At 34.5% G+C, this 16,095-nt stretch overlaps 1 protein-coding gene across 2 annotated transcripts in view; it reads right to left on the bottom strand.

The window, feature by feature from the left end:
• LOC150100626 (myotubularin-related protein 12) overlaps window positions 1-16,095 on the bottom strand; it is a 182,280-nt gene that overhangs the window by 43,552 nt on the left and 122,633 nt on the right. For both annotated transcript variants that reach the window (XM_090401152.1, XM_090401153.1), the window contains 2 exons: window positions 7,794-7,882; window positions 4,609-4,739 (listed from right to left, as the gene is read on the bottom strand). In XM_090401152.1, the coding sequence (XP_090257278.1) occupies window positions 4,609-4,739; window positions 7,794-7,882 (220 nt within the window). The remainder of the gene's footprint in view (window positions 1-4,608; window positions 4,740-7,793; window positions 7,883-16,095) is intronic.

Here is a 16,095-nt window from a genome sequence, read left to right as displayed (position 1 = left end):
ACAATATCAACCAGAAATTATCCCCAAAATTCTAGAACAGCTGAAGCTACTTTCCTTGTCAACCATGGAAGGCATATCATTAGGCAAAACAGTTCTGCTTCTTCATATTATACTAAATTTGTTAATAGTAATGAATTTAGTATAATAACTGAACAGACAGACCAAATGCAAACAAACAAAACACCTCTATATGAAAAAAAAAAAAAATAGAGAAGAGGAAGCAGAAAAGCAAGTAGGTCATCCAAAAGAATTTACTATTCAGACAAGATCAGAAAGGAAAGGAAAGAAAAGATGAATTAATAAAAAAAAATGAAGGATAAACAGAAGAAATAAAAAGATGAGCTAAAAAAGGAACAAAATCTAAAAGGAGAAGAAATGATAAAAAAAAAATATAAAGATGGAGAAGGCTGTGGAGCATTAAATGAAGACTCCTAAGGCTCAGAAGAGTTCATGGACTATGATGAACCAGCTCATGCTGATAAAGGAAAAGAGAAGGATGCGATTAAAGAAAAAAAATAAAGTTCACTGATATAAAGTTCTCTCAGTATGAATAGATGAGCAAAAAAAAAAATAAAATAATTAATTAAATAAAATAAAATGAAATAAAAATAAAATAAGCTGGTAAAGAATTTAAGCAAGATACCCAAATGATCCTTCACAAATTGATCTCAGCAGATTCATCCAAAATTGAAAGGTTAAAAATTTACCAGTTAATTATATCATCTCACTTGTGCAAATCCACCCATATCCAGAATGTGCTAAAAGGAAGGTTGTTGAAGATCACAAATGCAGTTCTTTCTTTAAAAACCTATGATTCATTTTTATTTTATTCCTAATAACATGTATTAGGAATAAAATTATTTTTACTCACAACATTTCACAACATTTATGCTTTTATTCCAAAAGATTTGAATGAAAAAGAACCTGTACAGCAAAAAACAGCCCCCTGCCACAATTACTGTACTGCACCAACCTAAGTAAAACAAAGAAAGAAATGGTAGCACTAAACACATAGAGTATAATATACATAGAGTATAACGGAAAACATCCCTACCCACAGACAACATACTGCAGATGCAAGGAAAACAAAGCAAAAGTTTTATTGTAGCACTAACACAGTATGATGTCCTAACCTATTGCAGAATATGTATGTTATAGGCTTAGCTGTTGGTTGTTATTCATAACAGTAATTAATGATATAATCAACATCAAAGGAAAATAATTTATTGAACTTACTAATAATTTGTGGGATTTCCAAACAGCATTTTCAGAGATTAAATAACAAATGTTGTAAACAAGACATTAATGTTTACAAAGTTTGTAATTTAGATGCTTGTAGAAACAATTCAAATTGTAACTAAAAAGGAATGCATGTTTTTAGAGACCAGATAAAAACAAAGTTAATTCAAAAAAAGTCAGGCAAGATGTGGTCTTAGAATGACAGTCTTCCAGATCTTTAGCAAATTAATGCAGCTATATTTGTTGAGGTTGGGAGAATGCTTCATAGCTGATGCTGATTCTAAAAATCATCTCACAGATCTGTAACATTTCTATGCAGTACAGTTGTCTTCTTCCATTTCAATTCTGTGCGAAGGAATGTCTAAAGAATGGTCTACCAGTCCTGACTTGCCATATAGATGATCACAGATATATGGAGTTTATATTCCTGTAACTTGCAGTATTCATAATTATTAAATTAATACTGGCAAAAAACCACATGAAAAGTAAAACAATTTAATAAATCAATGACAAGTTTCATATAGCAATACTGTGTACTTCTACTGTGAATTTCTGTTTGTTAGTTTGGACACTGGGACATTCTGGAGAAATCCATCAAAAAGAACATGTCAGAGATATGGAGAAAAAAATCAAGTGCATAAATGTGGATTGGCTTTTCATACTACCAACAGAAACCATCAAGTCAATTGGTAAATCATCAAAATACCATATATATATATATATATATATATATATATATAGAATTTAAGGGTTATGAGAGGATGGGGGGGGGGGGTCTGGCAAGTTCTGATAAACACCTAGAACAAAAATGACATTAAAATAACCGATAAAACCACAATGACATTAAAATAACCAATAAAGCCACAAGAAAGAAAATATGAGGATATAAGAACATAAGTTACCTTCATAACTCTGCTACTAGTATGTTTTTTCTTGAGTTATATCAGTTGCTTTAATATCATTTTTGTTCTAGTGTATATATCAGAACTTTCCAGCCCCCCCCCCCATATGTATGCATATTTAAAACGGCTGGTGAAATGATACGACATTCTACCCAGTGTAATAAAAATCAAATCAAGGCCTGATATTAAATGAACTCTGGGCAGCATACATATGCAATCTATGTATGGGTGAATTGGTCTATAAGACAAAATATGTTATATCCTATAACAATGACCTATGCTCATGATATCTCATTCCTTCATTTAATGTTTCTTATGTTGAATGAATTAAAAAAATTTTGAAAGTTTATTTTTCACTTGGTCAGACTATAATAAATTTAGTTTAATCCTTTATCCAAGTGTATGCAAACAAAGTTTGCGCCTGAAAATATCTTCAGGACTGGGGTAAAGTGGTACAACACCGGGCGACTCCTTGCAAAGGTGGAGTAAGCTACCAACTCTCCTATCTCAGTATCTCCCATAATGCAAAACACACCTCCTTGCAGATATGTATAATGTTATGCATTAAGGGGAGGGCCACTACCCAGACTAGTTTCGACCTTTATTGAGGTCTCTTCAGTGGGAGCCAGGCCTAAGTGGAGATACCAAGGCAGAAGCATTAGCAAGGTCATCTTCTCCTATAGGAGCTGCCAAACGGTGTGCCACCTTTTTATTAACTTACTCTGGATTTAGAGAAAGATAATTTTAGATAATCTTTCTCTAAATCCAGAGTAATTTAATAAAGATGTGGCACACCGTTTGGCAGCTCCTATAGGAGGAGATGACCTTGCTAATGCTTCTGCCTTGGTATCTCCACTTGGGCCTGGCTCCCACTGAAGAGACCTCAATAAAGGTCGAAACTAGTCTGGGTAGTGGCCCTTCCCTTAATGCATAACATTATACATATCTGCAAGGAGGTGTGTTTTGCATTATGGGGGATACTGAGATAGGAGAGTTGGTAGCTTGCTCCACCTTTGCAAGTTGTCGCCCAGTGTTGTACCACTTTACCCCAGTCCTGAAGATACTTTCAGGCGCAAACTTTGTTTGCACACACTTGGATAAAGGATTAAACTAAATTTATTATAGAATTTAAAAAAAATGGTTTGCTATTTAGAAATCTCCATGTTAATACTTATTTATATCTGTTTTATTGTATGAATCTGAAAAAGTACATAATATTGATGAACTAAACTAGTCAATAGATTTAAATTGTTTTACTTTTTTACTTTTTTTTTTGCCAGTATTAATTTAATAATCACAGATATCGTTTTTATGTTCCTCAAGGTGGATGTTAACAGATCTACTCTGTTCAAAGCAGGCTAAGTTGCAGGCACTAGGAACTTTATACACTCCAGGATGCACAAGAAGATGCAGGCATATCCTTAGGAGAATGGACTGTTAGCTGGATGTGTAGTTTGAAAGTGGCATGGAGATTATATTTGTGGGGAACATTACATATGTTTTCCAAAGTACCCTGAATATAAGGGATGAGAATAGTTTTGCTGTGATCCTATATGTTGTTGCATACAAGAAAGTACAAAGGTACCCAAATTCAGCATCAAGGGCTGTGTCATTTGAACAAATAGTCAGGGCTGTTTGTTCAAATGACAAATCTATGTATAAGGTCTTTTAAGGATGCTGTACTGTTGGGATGGGTAAGGTGCGATTGCTTAGGGTGTAACTGGCGTGTCTAGGAAGGGGAGAGAGAGAGAGAGAGTTGCTAGTTTCTTTTTCTACAGTGAAGTGTATTTTTGGATGTTGGCTGTTTAAAGAGCACCAAAACTGTATCTAATTTGCCTTAACCATGAGTCCAAATAGCAAACATCACATACATAGCATAGTATAGCCAAACTGTTATAGTTTTTGTATAGTTTGCTGACTGCTTGATTTTCTAAAAATTCCACATAGAAATTGGCTTGGGGAGGGGGGGGTTCAAGTTAGTTCCCACCTGCAATGAAAAAAAAAACATGAGACACATCCTGAAACAAATGAAGGAAAACTGGAAGACTTAAATTGAGATGGAAAGATAGAGTGATCCAGAAAATTGAGATTCTAGGAGTGAAGAAATGGAGGAATTTATCAATGAACACAGAAGACTGACAGCAATTTCTTAAGGTCAGGGCCCATACAGGGCTGTAGAGCCAGCGATAACTATAAATAGTTAGATTTCGATCTCTGAGTTTCGTATCCGGCTTTAAAATAATGAGGGATTTATTATCCCCTTAACTTAATTATAAATAGTTATATTTGAAGCAAAATTATTAAAAACTTTTTGGCTAGATATGCAGAATCCATGCATGTTTATGAGAGAATCATTTCATGAATAAAAATGAATTATGTTTCTGAGCTCCATGTAAAAAAACCATACATACTAATTTACAGACCATTTATCAACTACAACAAAAATAGGCTGTCAATGCATACTCACCAGGTGTACAAAGTTCTTTCAGTTTTAAAAAACTACTCTGAATATCTTTAACTGTAGGACAAAATTCATCAACTGAAATTACTTTCAATTCCTGGTGACGCCGACTAGTATTCCTAATAGCTTCCAACATACTAATATCAAAGATAAAACAGGTCAAAATAAGATCTTCATTAACCTATTACTAAACAGATAATACACAATATTCTAAGACATTCAAGATAACCTTCCTTCAAATACTGAGCAATGTAAGTGAAGGAAATGTTAGAGATATCATTAGAAACTGGTATAAGCTGTGGTAACACAGTTTTGATTATATGATTTTGTGTTTAATCATGTAAATTTGTATTTGAAAAACAAATGTCGAAGAAAGCAGATTTTTAACACAAGAATTAATAATACTTGGCCTACCTCTATCAAACTTCTTTGGACATCATCTTGCGAAGGGAAGATTTTATTTCTTATGCTGTGTTCTAAAGACCTGAATAAGTAATAGCCCTAGGGGCAATATCCGGCGAATATGGAGGATGTGGTAGAAGTTCCCATCCTAATTGCCTAATTTTTTCTCGAGTCATTCTTGCAGAATGTGGTTTTTCATTATCTTGCTGCAAAATTACCCCTTTTTGATTGACAAGCGCAGGACGCTTGATTAACAATGCTTGATGTAGTCGCTCTACTTGTTCACAGTAGATGGCTGCTATGATAGTCTTACCTTGTTCCATGAGTTCGTAATGAATAATTCCATGAATATCCCACCAAACGCACAACAGAACCTTTTGTGAATGAAGTCAATCTTTAGGTGTTGGAATTGGAGTTTGATTTGGAGAAAGCCACTGTTTTTTGCATTTATTATTCTTATACAGCACCCATTTTTCGTCACTAGTTATGACTCATTCCAAAAAGGGGTCATTTTGTTGTCTGGTCAACAATGAATTGCAAATCGCCTGTCTCTGTGCTTTATTGTTTTCTGACAGTTCATGCAGTACCCATACACCCTGTTTAAGAACCTTGTCACTCTTATGTAAGTGCTCTTGGACAGTTGACCATGATGAATTAAGTTTCTCTGCTAATTCTTGTATGCTTTGTTTTGGATATGATTCAATGAGAGTCTTAAGAGCATCATCATCTAGAGTAAGAGGTCTTCCAGATCGAGGATGATCAGAGAGATCAAAATTTTTTTCTGCAAATCTCCTAAACCATCGCTGACATTTGTTAACCTTCAATACATCTCCATAAGTTGAGCAAATGATTTTGGTAGCCTCGGTAGCATTCTTTCTGGGTGAAACAAAAACAGCATACAATGACGTAAATGGTGCTCTTCAACTTTAAAGTCCGCCATATTAAAAAATAATAATCTAAAATTAAAAAAAAAAAAACAGATTTTTTTAAATAGAAAAGTAATGCTAATATTTAAATAAAAATCAAATTTAATAATTTATATGTTATTTAAGAAAAAAACAATCGGCTAAAAATGACCTATTAAAAATAATTGATTACTTTCTGGTCCTCCTTATATATATCAGTCTCTCATTAGAAGTTCCGATGGATTTCTACTAATCACTGAGGAGAATCAATATTGAAATCATTAATTAAAAGAATCTAAGACCATGAAGTAATTAGGGCATTAAGTTAATGCATATATTTTTTTAAATGGGTTTGTTTATTTCGCAAAGAAAATACAGACTCAAACACCAAGATGTAAGCAGTACAATGGCATTGAAACTTATATTATCTATTACTTTCAAAACTTAGAAAGTTTTGTATCAAAAATAAATTTGCATACTTGTTAAAAAAAAAGTATACTTTATTATTTAAATTAAAGGGATATTAAATCCCACATTATTTCAAAGCCGAATAAGAAACTCAAAGATAGATAGATAGAAGAAAAAAGGTAGATAGATTTATAGTTTGCTATATATTTGGCATGAAACTCTTTGATTTCTATCTTTGAGTTTCTTATTCGACTTTGAAATAATGTGGGATTTAATATCCCCTTAATTTAAATAATTTTACATTGCCGAAGTGAAGCCTTTTGGCTCTTTATTTCAGCAACTTATTGGTGCACCTTTTTTGACAACTCGTATAGCAAAGTATATAAGTTCTACTCACTACAACCTTGGTATTATCGAGGTCTACCTACTCACTGATGAGACCTCAATAAAGGTCGAAACTGGTCTGAGTAGTGACCTTCCCCTATAATGTATAACATCATACATCTCCTAGGAGATGTGTTTTACATTATGGGAAATACTAAGGATAGTGATCAGAACTTTACCCACCTTTGCTACGAGTTGCCCTAGTATTGAACCATGTGTTTAGCTTACGCTAGGATTCGCTGAAACTTTTATAGTTTGCTATATATTCAGCATAAAACTCTTTGATTTCTATCTTTGAGTTTCTTATTTGGCTTTGAAATAATGTAGGATTTAATATCCCCTTAATTTAAATAATTTTACATCACCGAAGTGAAGCCTTTTGGCTCTTTATTTCAGTATGCTTTATTCTTCTCTAAGTCTTTGTGGCTAGTTGTAATTGTAAAAAAAAACTGATTAGCTTAAAACTTGACCAATTTTGTGTACTTTGTGGTACACTTCTTCAGGATAAATACAAAAATTAATTAGGATGTCAGAAAATAAGCATTTACAACACACAAGCCAATAGTAAAAGAATCAACAGTCAAACAGTTCAACAATTAAATGCATTGCAAAATCATATTCAAGTGGTACTGTTATGTATAAAGATATAGCACACATCATATCTGACCACACATATTTTAGAATTTTGATAAACGAGGAACTAGACTTCATGCAAGATAATTCCTTGGTTTTTGTTACACTGGATGGGGATGAATAGCTTTTTGGAAGCTTCTTTGAATTTCCTAACAGAACTGTGATGACCAGCATAGGACATTTCTATTCATCACCAAAAGCACTTGGTGATCTTCATTTGTTTCCATGATGGACACATTAGTTCAGCAGGGTTTTTCAAGAAAGTAAACTTGATTGTTTTAGGAAAACTAGATGTCTACTTAATAAGGAGATTTCTCACTATAACAATAATGAAAAAGTCCTACATTAAGTTCAATAAAATCAAATGCTAATCTTATGAAAACAGGTTATGGCAAGTCTTCCTATAACTTTAAGGTTCATTTTATTATTTTACTTTACCCTAATTAAAATTTATTTTACCTTTTTTCTTGTATACTATCATCTATTGCAGGATCAAGTGAAGCCATTCGAACCAGGACAACACCTGAAGAATATCCCCAGCTCCAAATCTAATGGAAAAAGTATTGGCCAGATAAAATCACACTGTTACAAATACTGCACAGATAACTATTAGTTAAAAAGCATAAAGCCACTGCTGGAAACAAAAAACAGAATTACAACATAACAACATGTATTTTTTTAAAATTTAGTTTATTATGTACAACAATCAATAATAATTTTTTATCACTGCAAATATTTCGACCAGAAACTAACTGGTCATAATTAGTGCACATAATCACAAGGCAAAGCTAGAACAAAGAATGTTAATCCTATTTACAGAGCTGAGCCACATGTCAGAATGCCACATTGCAGGTGGTTACAAAATTTAAAAAAAAAAAAAAAAAAGATTGCAATTAGATTTAGAATAAAATTAAACTTAGATAATGAATTGAATGATATAGCATTATATTTTAAAAAAAGAAGGGTGGAGGAGGAATATACTATTGTTTGCCATTTATGAGAATGAGACTCTCCCAAATCTTGGCAATAGAAAGGCAGACATTCTAATTTAAATTTGGGCAGTGTAGAAGTGCTTCAGCACTCTCTTTAAATAGCCACTCAAACCTAATGTCTGTCAGCATTTTCAAAGGATAACTGGTAAGCAATAGAAAGTAACAAGTTTCCCACTTTTTTCCCACTTTGCCTCTACCAACCATAATATTGAATGGGATATGAGTCATATGCCCTACATAGAAGAGAACTACCATTTCAGAACATTCACCCATTCAACAGGTAACTTAAATAAAAATCAAGGCCTAATCCTACCAGATATATGGAAAACTCTAATCAGATCATTTAACCAAAAAGAAATGAACTTTCATGAAAATTACAATAAATATCTCAACAAATAAACTTTGTACTTGCGACACGCGTATTGTTATCACACACAGTGATAACTTTATATAATTTTTAGAATTGTCGGTTAGTTTCCTAGTTTTTGTTACTTTCTATTGCTTACTACAGCAGGACACGTTTAAACTTTCTGAAGGTGAAGCCATTCTGTAGTATGATGGATTTGAATGGTGCTCAATTCTTTTTTGAGAACTTGGAAATTGGAGCTGATTAACATATGCTCCAAAACATATGCTCAAAAGTATCTCTGCTTACCTTTTTAACCAAAATCAACAGCCTTCATCCATGCATCAACTTCACCATGAAAAATTAGCCTTCCTGGACATTCTTTATTCCCATATCCCTTCTGGAATACCTGCTACATCTGTTCACCATAGCCAAAGAAATGGGTTTGATGTTTTATAATGTTTGTCTAACTTGTTGAATTTTTACAAAAATGTTGCTGTCTTGTCACAAGACATCAGAGGGTCTCGCCATACAGGTTCAGGTTTCTTGGGGATGGGCTTGTAAGTGTCCAGGATGCATTTAAACTTCCTTGAAGTAATGCCATTCTGTAGTATGATGTATTGAATGGTGCTTAATTTTTTTTGGAGAGCTTGGAAATTGGAATAGACAACATGTGTTCTGTTGAGCAAAGATTTGAAGATGCTTATTTTTTTGAGATGGATGATGTGCTTAATCATATTTTATGTAGTGGCCTGTGAAAGTAGGTTTGTGGTGAACAGATGCAGCAAATATTCCTGTATTGAAAGGAGGACATACTGTGGATGACTAATGCTAATTTTCCATCCTTTTTTCATATTACTTCTAAGTCAGACTCAAAAGTATCTCTGCTTACCTTTTTAACCAAAATCAACAGCCTTCATCCATGCATCAACTTCACCATGAAAAATTAGCCTTCCTGGACATTCTTTATTCCCATATCCCTTCTGGAATACCTGCTACATCCGTTCACCATAAACCTACCATCACAGGAATGTACATTGCAACAAGATTCAGCACATCATCAATCTAAAAAAATAGGCATCTTCAAATCACTGCTGAATAGAGCATATGTTAATCAGCTCCAATTTCCAAGTTCTCAAAAAAGAATTGAGCACCATTCAAATCCATCATACCACAGAATGGCTTCACCTTCAGAAAGTTTAAACGTGTCCTGCTGGACACATCCCAGGCATCTCTGAGACGATTGTTAAGATCTTGAAAAAATACAATTTATTTTATGACCAATTAAAGACTTAATTCTGTATGTTAGTCAAGTATAATAGTTTAATATTTTAATAGTTTAATATCTGACATTTCACTGACTAATGTCTGTCAGCATTTTCAAAGGATAACTGGTAAGCAATAGAAAGTAACAAAAACTAGGAAACTAACCGACAATTCTAAAAATTATATAAAGTTATCACTGTGCGTGATAACAATACAATACACATGTTGCAAGTATACAACGTTTTATTTGTTGAGATATTTATTGTAATTTTCATGAAAATTTATTTCTTTTTGGTTAAATGATCTGATTAGAGTTTTCCATATATCTGGTAGGATTAGGCCTTGATTCTTATTTAAGTTACTTGTTGAATGGGTGACTGTAGCAGCTTCTTTGAATGTTGTTCTGGAATGGTAGTTCTCTTCTATGTAGGGCATATGACTCATATCCCATTCAATATTATGGTTGGTAGAGGCAAAGTGGGAAGAAAGGCCTGATATCTTTCGGTGATCTTATAAATGATCTTATAGCCATCCTTTCTACAAATACTCTGGAGTTTATAGCATACCCTGTTCATGCGGTATCAATTACATCAGACAGACATCTAGAAGTTTTGAAAACAAGAAAGAAAGAACAAATAGGTTATGTATTTAACATAACAGACAAGATATATCAGGCCTTTTTTCCCACTTTGCCTCTACCAACCATAATATTGAATGGGATATGAGTCATATGCCCTACATAGAAGAGAACTACCATTTCAGAACATTCACCCATTCAACAGGTAACTTAAATAAAAATCAAGGCCTAATCCTACCAGATATATGGAAAACTCTAATCAGATCATTTAACCAAAAAGAAATAAATTTTCATGAAAATTACAATAAATATCTCAACAAATAAAACGTTGTATACTTGCAACATGTGTATTGTATTGTTATCACGCACAGTGATAACTTTATATAATTTTTAGAATTGTCGGTTAGTTTCCTAGTTTTTGTTACTTTCTATTGCTTACCAGTTATCCTTTGAAAATGCTGACAGACATTAGTCAGTGAAATGTCAGATATTAAACTATTAAAATATTAAACTATTATACTTGACTAACATACAGAATTAAGTCTTTAATTGGTCATAAAATAAATTGTATTTTTTCAAGATCTTAACAATCGTCTCAGAGATGCCTGGGATGTGTCCAGCAGGACACGTTTAAACTTTCTGAAGGTGAAGCCATTCTGTAGTATGATGGATTTGAATGGTGCTCAATTCTTTTTTGAGAACTTGGAAATTGGAGCTGATTAACATATGCTCTATTCAGCAGTGATTTGAAGATGCCTATTTTTTTAGATTGATGATGTGCTGAATCTTGTTGCAATGTACATTCCTGTGATGGTAGGTTTATGGTGAACAGATGTAGCAGGTATTCCAGAAGGGATATGGGAATAAAGAATGTCCAGGAAGGCTAATTTTTCATGGTGAAGTTGATGCATGGATGAAGGCTGTTGATTTTGGTTAAAAAGGTAAGCAGAGATACTTTTGAGTCTGACTTAGAAGTAATATGAAAAAAGGATGGAAAATTAGCATTAGTCATCCACAGTATGTCCTCCTTTCAATACAGGAATATTTGCTGCATCTGTTCACCACAAACCTACTTTCACAGGCCACTACATAAAATATGATTAAGCACATCATCCATCTCAAAAAAATAAGCATCTTCAAATCTTTGCTCAACAGAACACATGTTGTCTATTCCAATTTCCAAGCTCTCCAAAAAAAATTAAGCACCATTCAATACATCATACTACAGAATGGCATTACTTCAAGGAAGTTTAAATGCATCCTGGACACTTACAAGCCCATCCCCAAGAAACCTGAACCTGTATGGCGAGACCCTCTGATGTCTTGTGACAAGACAGCAACATTTTTGTAAAAATTCAACAAGTTAGACAAACATTATAAAACATCAAACCCATTTCTTTGGCTTATGTACTCTAGACACATAACTTAAAACTAGTTTAAACATTATCCTATATACTGCTACTTTAATGTTTTTGGCTAATTTTTGTTATTCCATACAAAGTTATTCAATTGTTTCCTCTCACACCCACATCACTTACTAGCACTGACTATCTATTGTATATTTCCATTTTTAATGTTATCTTCACTAAAAACGGTGCCTAAATAGTCCATCCAGTGAATATCCAAAATTGAATACATCAGCTTCATCCTGAATGCTTTACTTGTTGATTAGGTTCAACATTCAGATGAAATTGATGTATTCAATTTTTTCCTACCTATTTTCACAGTCTGTCTTTTTTACTGTTCATACCAAATATGTTATAGCAATTATTCAATTTAGTTAAGGAATCCTAAAACTTCTGGATTTATTTAAGAGAACAGCATCATCTGAATAAAGTAAACAACTAAAAATTCACTTCTCCAATTTTGAAATATATGAACATTTTAAATCCAAATTACATTAAGAAATTTAGATTTTATTAGATGTCATACAGCCAAAGAAAAATTATTGCAATACATAACTTTGACGCATTTTGTCCCATTGTATGCTTTAAATAGTCAACATGAGACAAAACTTGGGATGACCTTGAACAGAAAACCTTTACAAAAAAATTAAGTTTTTCTAAAGGTTTGGTTCCATCCAGCAAGCCTTGAAATAACTTGCATGTGAATGGATGGACAAAACAAATGTTGAAATAAATTTTAATTTTTAAAACTATAAATAGTCACTTGTAGAGATAATATATTTATTATAAGTTTTTCCTGAAAGTCCTACCTTTATGAACATATAATTTATAAGAATTATACTAATTATCATTACTATGATAATTAATGGATTATTATAACACAAATACATGAAGAAGAAAACTTAGCACTAATATTTCGCTTAAGGTTGAGCCATTCAAAGCAGACAAAATACAATGTGACTGGGGAAAAATATATATATAAATAATAATAAAATTAAGAAATGAATATTTCTTGTTCTCACTCAATCTACTGTTTAGACCGAGAGGGAAATCTGAGTAACTAATTTTGTTCCCATTTTTGGCAGAGGGTGTCTATTTCGTATACACTGCTCAGAAAGAAGTCAACAGAAATCATAGTGTGAGGAACAAACAGCCATAGCATCCACCTTAATAAGATATAGGACCTCCTTTCACTGCAATGACTGCAGCAATCCTACAGGGCACACTTTCCCCACATGTACGATAGTTATCAATGGAAAATTTGGACCATTCTTCCTGTAGGCATGTAGTGAGGTCCTGGACTGATGTGAGTTGGATGTCCCTTGACCTCACCCGATGCTCTAGTTCATCCCAGAGATGTTCAATAGGGTTGAAATTAGGGCTCTGTGGAGCCAGTTAAGTGTGATGTTCATGCCCACAAATCACACAGTTACAGCTGCAGCCTTATGTCACGGTGCATTGTCTTGCTGAAAGAGACAAATGGTCAGTTCCACAGAAATGCCACAAAGTAGGAAGCACTGCATTGTCCAGAATGTTCAAATACTGCTCAGAGTTCAATGTTCGTGGCACCATAAAGAAAGGTCCAAGGCCAAACCAGGAAAACACAGGACCATACCAACAGATTCCTCTGAATTTCATAGTTGGAGTTACACACTCTGGTAAGAGATGTTTACTGGGTATCCCTCCACTACCCCCCACCCCATCCATCCATCTGCTCGGTAGAGCATGTAGCATGATTCACTCATAACACAATTTTCCAAGCTTCCATGCCCCATTCTACATGCTCTTTGTACCACTGAAGACAACACTGCATGTTGGTTTGGGTAATATGGGGATTGAATATTACAGTTCTACCAGGGAAACCCATGTTGTGAGCCTCAGTTCTGAATGTTTTTGTGCAGATTCATGTTCCAGTCGATGCCTTCAACATGTCAGCCAACAAATGGCAGTTTTTACATATTATCCTTCATAGAACTCTCTAGTCATGTTCGGTGAGTGTGGCGAGTTATCCACTGAAGGTAACACTTGTAGTTGACTCCCTGTGCTTCCATCTCAATATGGTATCATGGATTGTTGACTTGTGATAGCCCAATTTATCAACAGTCTGTCAAACAGATAGGCCTGCAACATGACACAATGCCTCTTTCTCTTTCAAATGGCCATTCCCTTCTCGCAGCCATTTCATCTGGACACGGTTGCACTGACTTGGGAGCATCATATTCCTCCAATTTACACTGGCTGCAAATATGTGACTCATTGTATGGCAAAATGCACCTTGCCCATGGGACTTTTTTTCAAGCAGTATATCTAAAGGGTTTGGCCATGACTGTCTGAAAGAGTGAGGGAATAAATACGTATTGGATTATTGGAAATTGTCTCCCTGAATAGTGTATTAAATTATTATAGGGCATAGACTGGTGCAGTCAATAAAAAATATAAATTCGTTTATGTCTAAAAAGGAGATATGACCAAAAATCCAGGCTAATACGTAGAGTAATTGTATAATATGTTTGATAGACACAGTATTATGGTGATTTGCATAAATAAATGACACAACAAAATGGCGCAGCCGAAAGGATGTGAATAAGCCCCTGAGAGAGAAAAAATTTTAATAATTGGGAATCACAGGAGTCAGTATTGACCGCTTGTCAGCCAAAATTTTAATAGTAGTGGGAAAATTGATTTAATAAGATTTGCAACTGTGTAAACTAAGTGCAAGTATGTTTGTCCCAGAGAGCTCTGAGGATAATGACCTCCCAACCGTTTCAGAAATGAATGATTCAGAATTCTTCAGGACCCTTAATCCTCAGCAGGTCTTTCCCCAGTTCTCTGGTGAGGAATCTGATGATGTGTTAACATACTTTGAGTATATAGAGGAATTAAAGAGGATTAGTCGGTGGAGTGACCTACAACTGCTTATTCTGCTACACAGCAAGCTTGTTGGAAAGGCCAGAACATACTTCTCTTCCTCACCAATCCTGAAAGGAACCCGAGATTATAACATCTTTAAAGATGCCCTTATATCTCGATTCTTGGGAGTGAGGAGCATTGGACCAAATCTGTGGAAGCTTCAAAAGGAGATGCAGAGAGACAAGGAAAGTGTGACTGATTATTACAACCATATTAGCCCTGGCCAACACAATGAGTACCTCTAGCACTGACCAACACCATCTCAACTGGGCAGCATTCCAACATTTTAGGACAGGCTTAAAGGCTGAGCTAAGAGAAAGTGCATACAGAAAAGACATCAAATTTAGATGAGTGTTATAAGGCAGTGAGAGAGAGAGAGAGAGGGAATAGCTACTAGATGACATATGTCCCAATAGGATCTGTAAGCATGATAAGAGATGAGAAGAGTAACATCAAGGGTCCGAATCTTAAGGGAGAACATCTAGAAAGGGGGGGAAAACAGAGGGGACTGAGAAATAAGGATGAGGGGCAGATCCGAGACAATTTGCCAAATGTCCACCACCACTCCTACTCTTAGCGAAGTTTGCTCACTCATTAAGCAGGAAGTGGAAGTATTACAACGGCCTGTCTTGGAACACCTGGATGACGTAATCAATAAGCTGGAAACAGCGTACGTGAAAGATCAGGAGAGCGTTTCCTCTCAGGAAGAAAGGACAACTAAGTTGATTCATAGAGAATTTGAGAAGCTGCAAAGACCAATGCTTGAAAAAATGGATGTTATCATGCAGAAGCTAACACATTTGTCAACTAATGACTGTAAACACTCTTCTCTGTCATCAGATGGAGACACAGCAAGAGATAACTACAGACGAACCCTAAGATGCTTTAATTGTGATAAATTGGGACATATAGCTCGGGATTGCTTTGGCAGGCAAAGATTCGCTAAAGAAAAATTTTATAGAGAGGCTCAAACTCATCTTTGCACTAAGCAAACACAGGGAGGAGTAAATAAAATTCAAAACCGCGATCCGGGTATTATTGTAAATGGTGTAATCTGCGGCAGAAGGGTCAGAGCATTGATCGATACCGGATCACAAGCTTCAATCATTTCAAACACGTTTTAAGGAATTAGAATTATATGTGAAGCATCTGAAAGTACCTCTCAAGCTATTAGGAATATCTAATTTAGTTACTCATACAGAAAAGTTGGTTAAATTGAGAATAGGGTTGCCCCAGCAGAGATTAAATGTTTGGCACAATTTTG

Source organism: Typopeltis vanoorti, chromosome 12, assembly GCF_054136105.1.
Source record: "Typopeltis vanoorti isolate ZY-2024b chromosome 12, IOZ_Tvanoo_1.0, whole genome shotgun sequence".
Lineage (NCBI taxonomy): Eukaryota > Metazoa > Arthropoda > Arachnida > Uropygi > Thelyphonidae > Typopeltis > Typopeltis vanoorti.
Note: the sequence above shows the minus strand (reverse complement) of the source record. Positions and strands in the feature narration are given on the sequence as shown.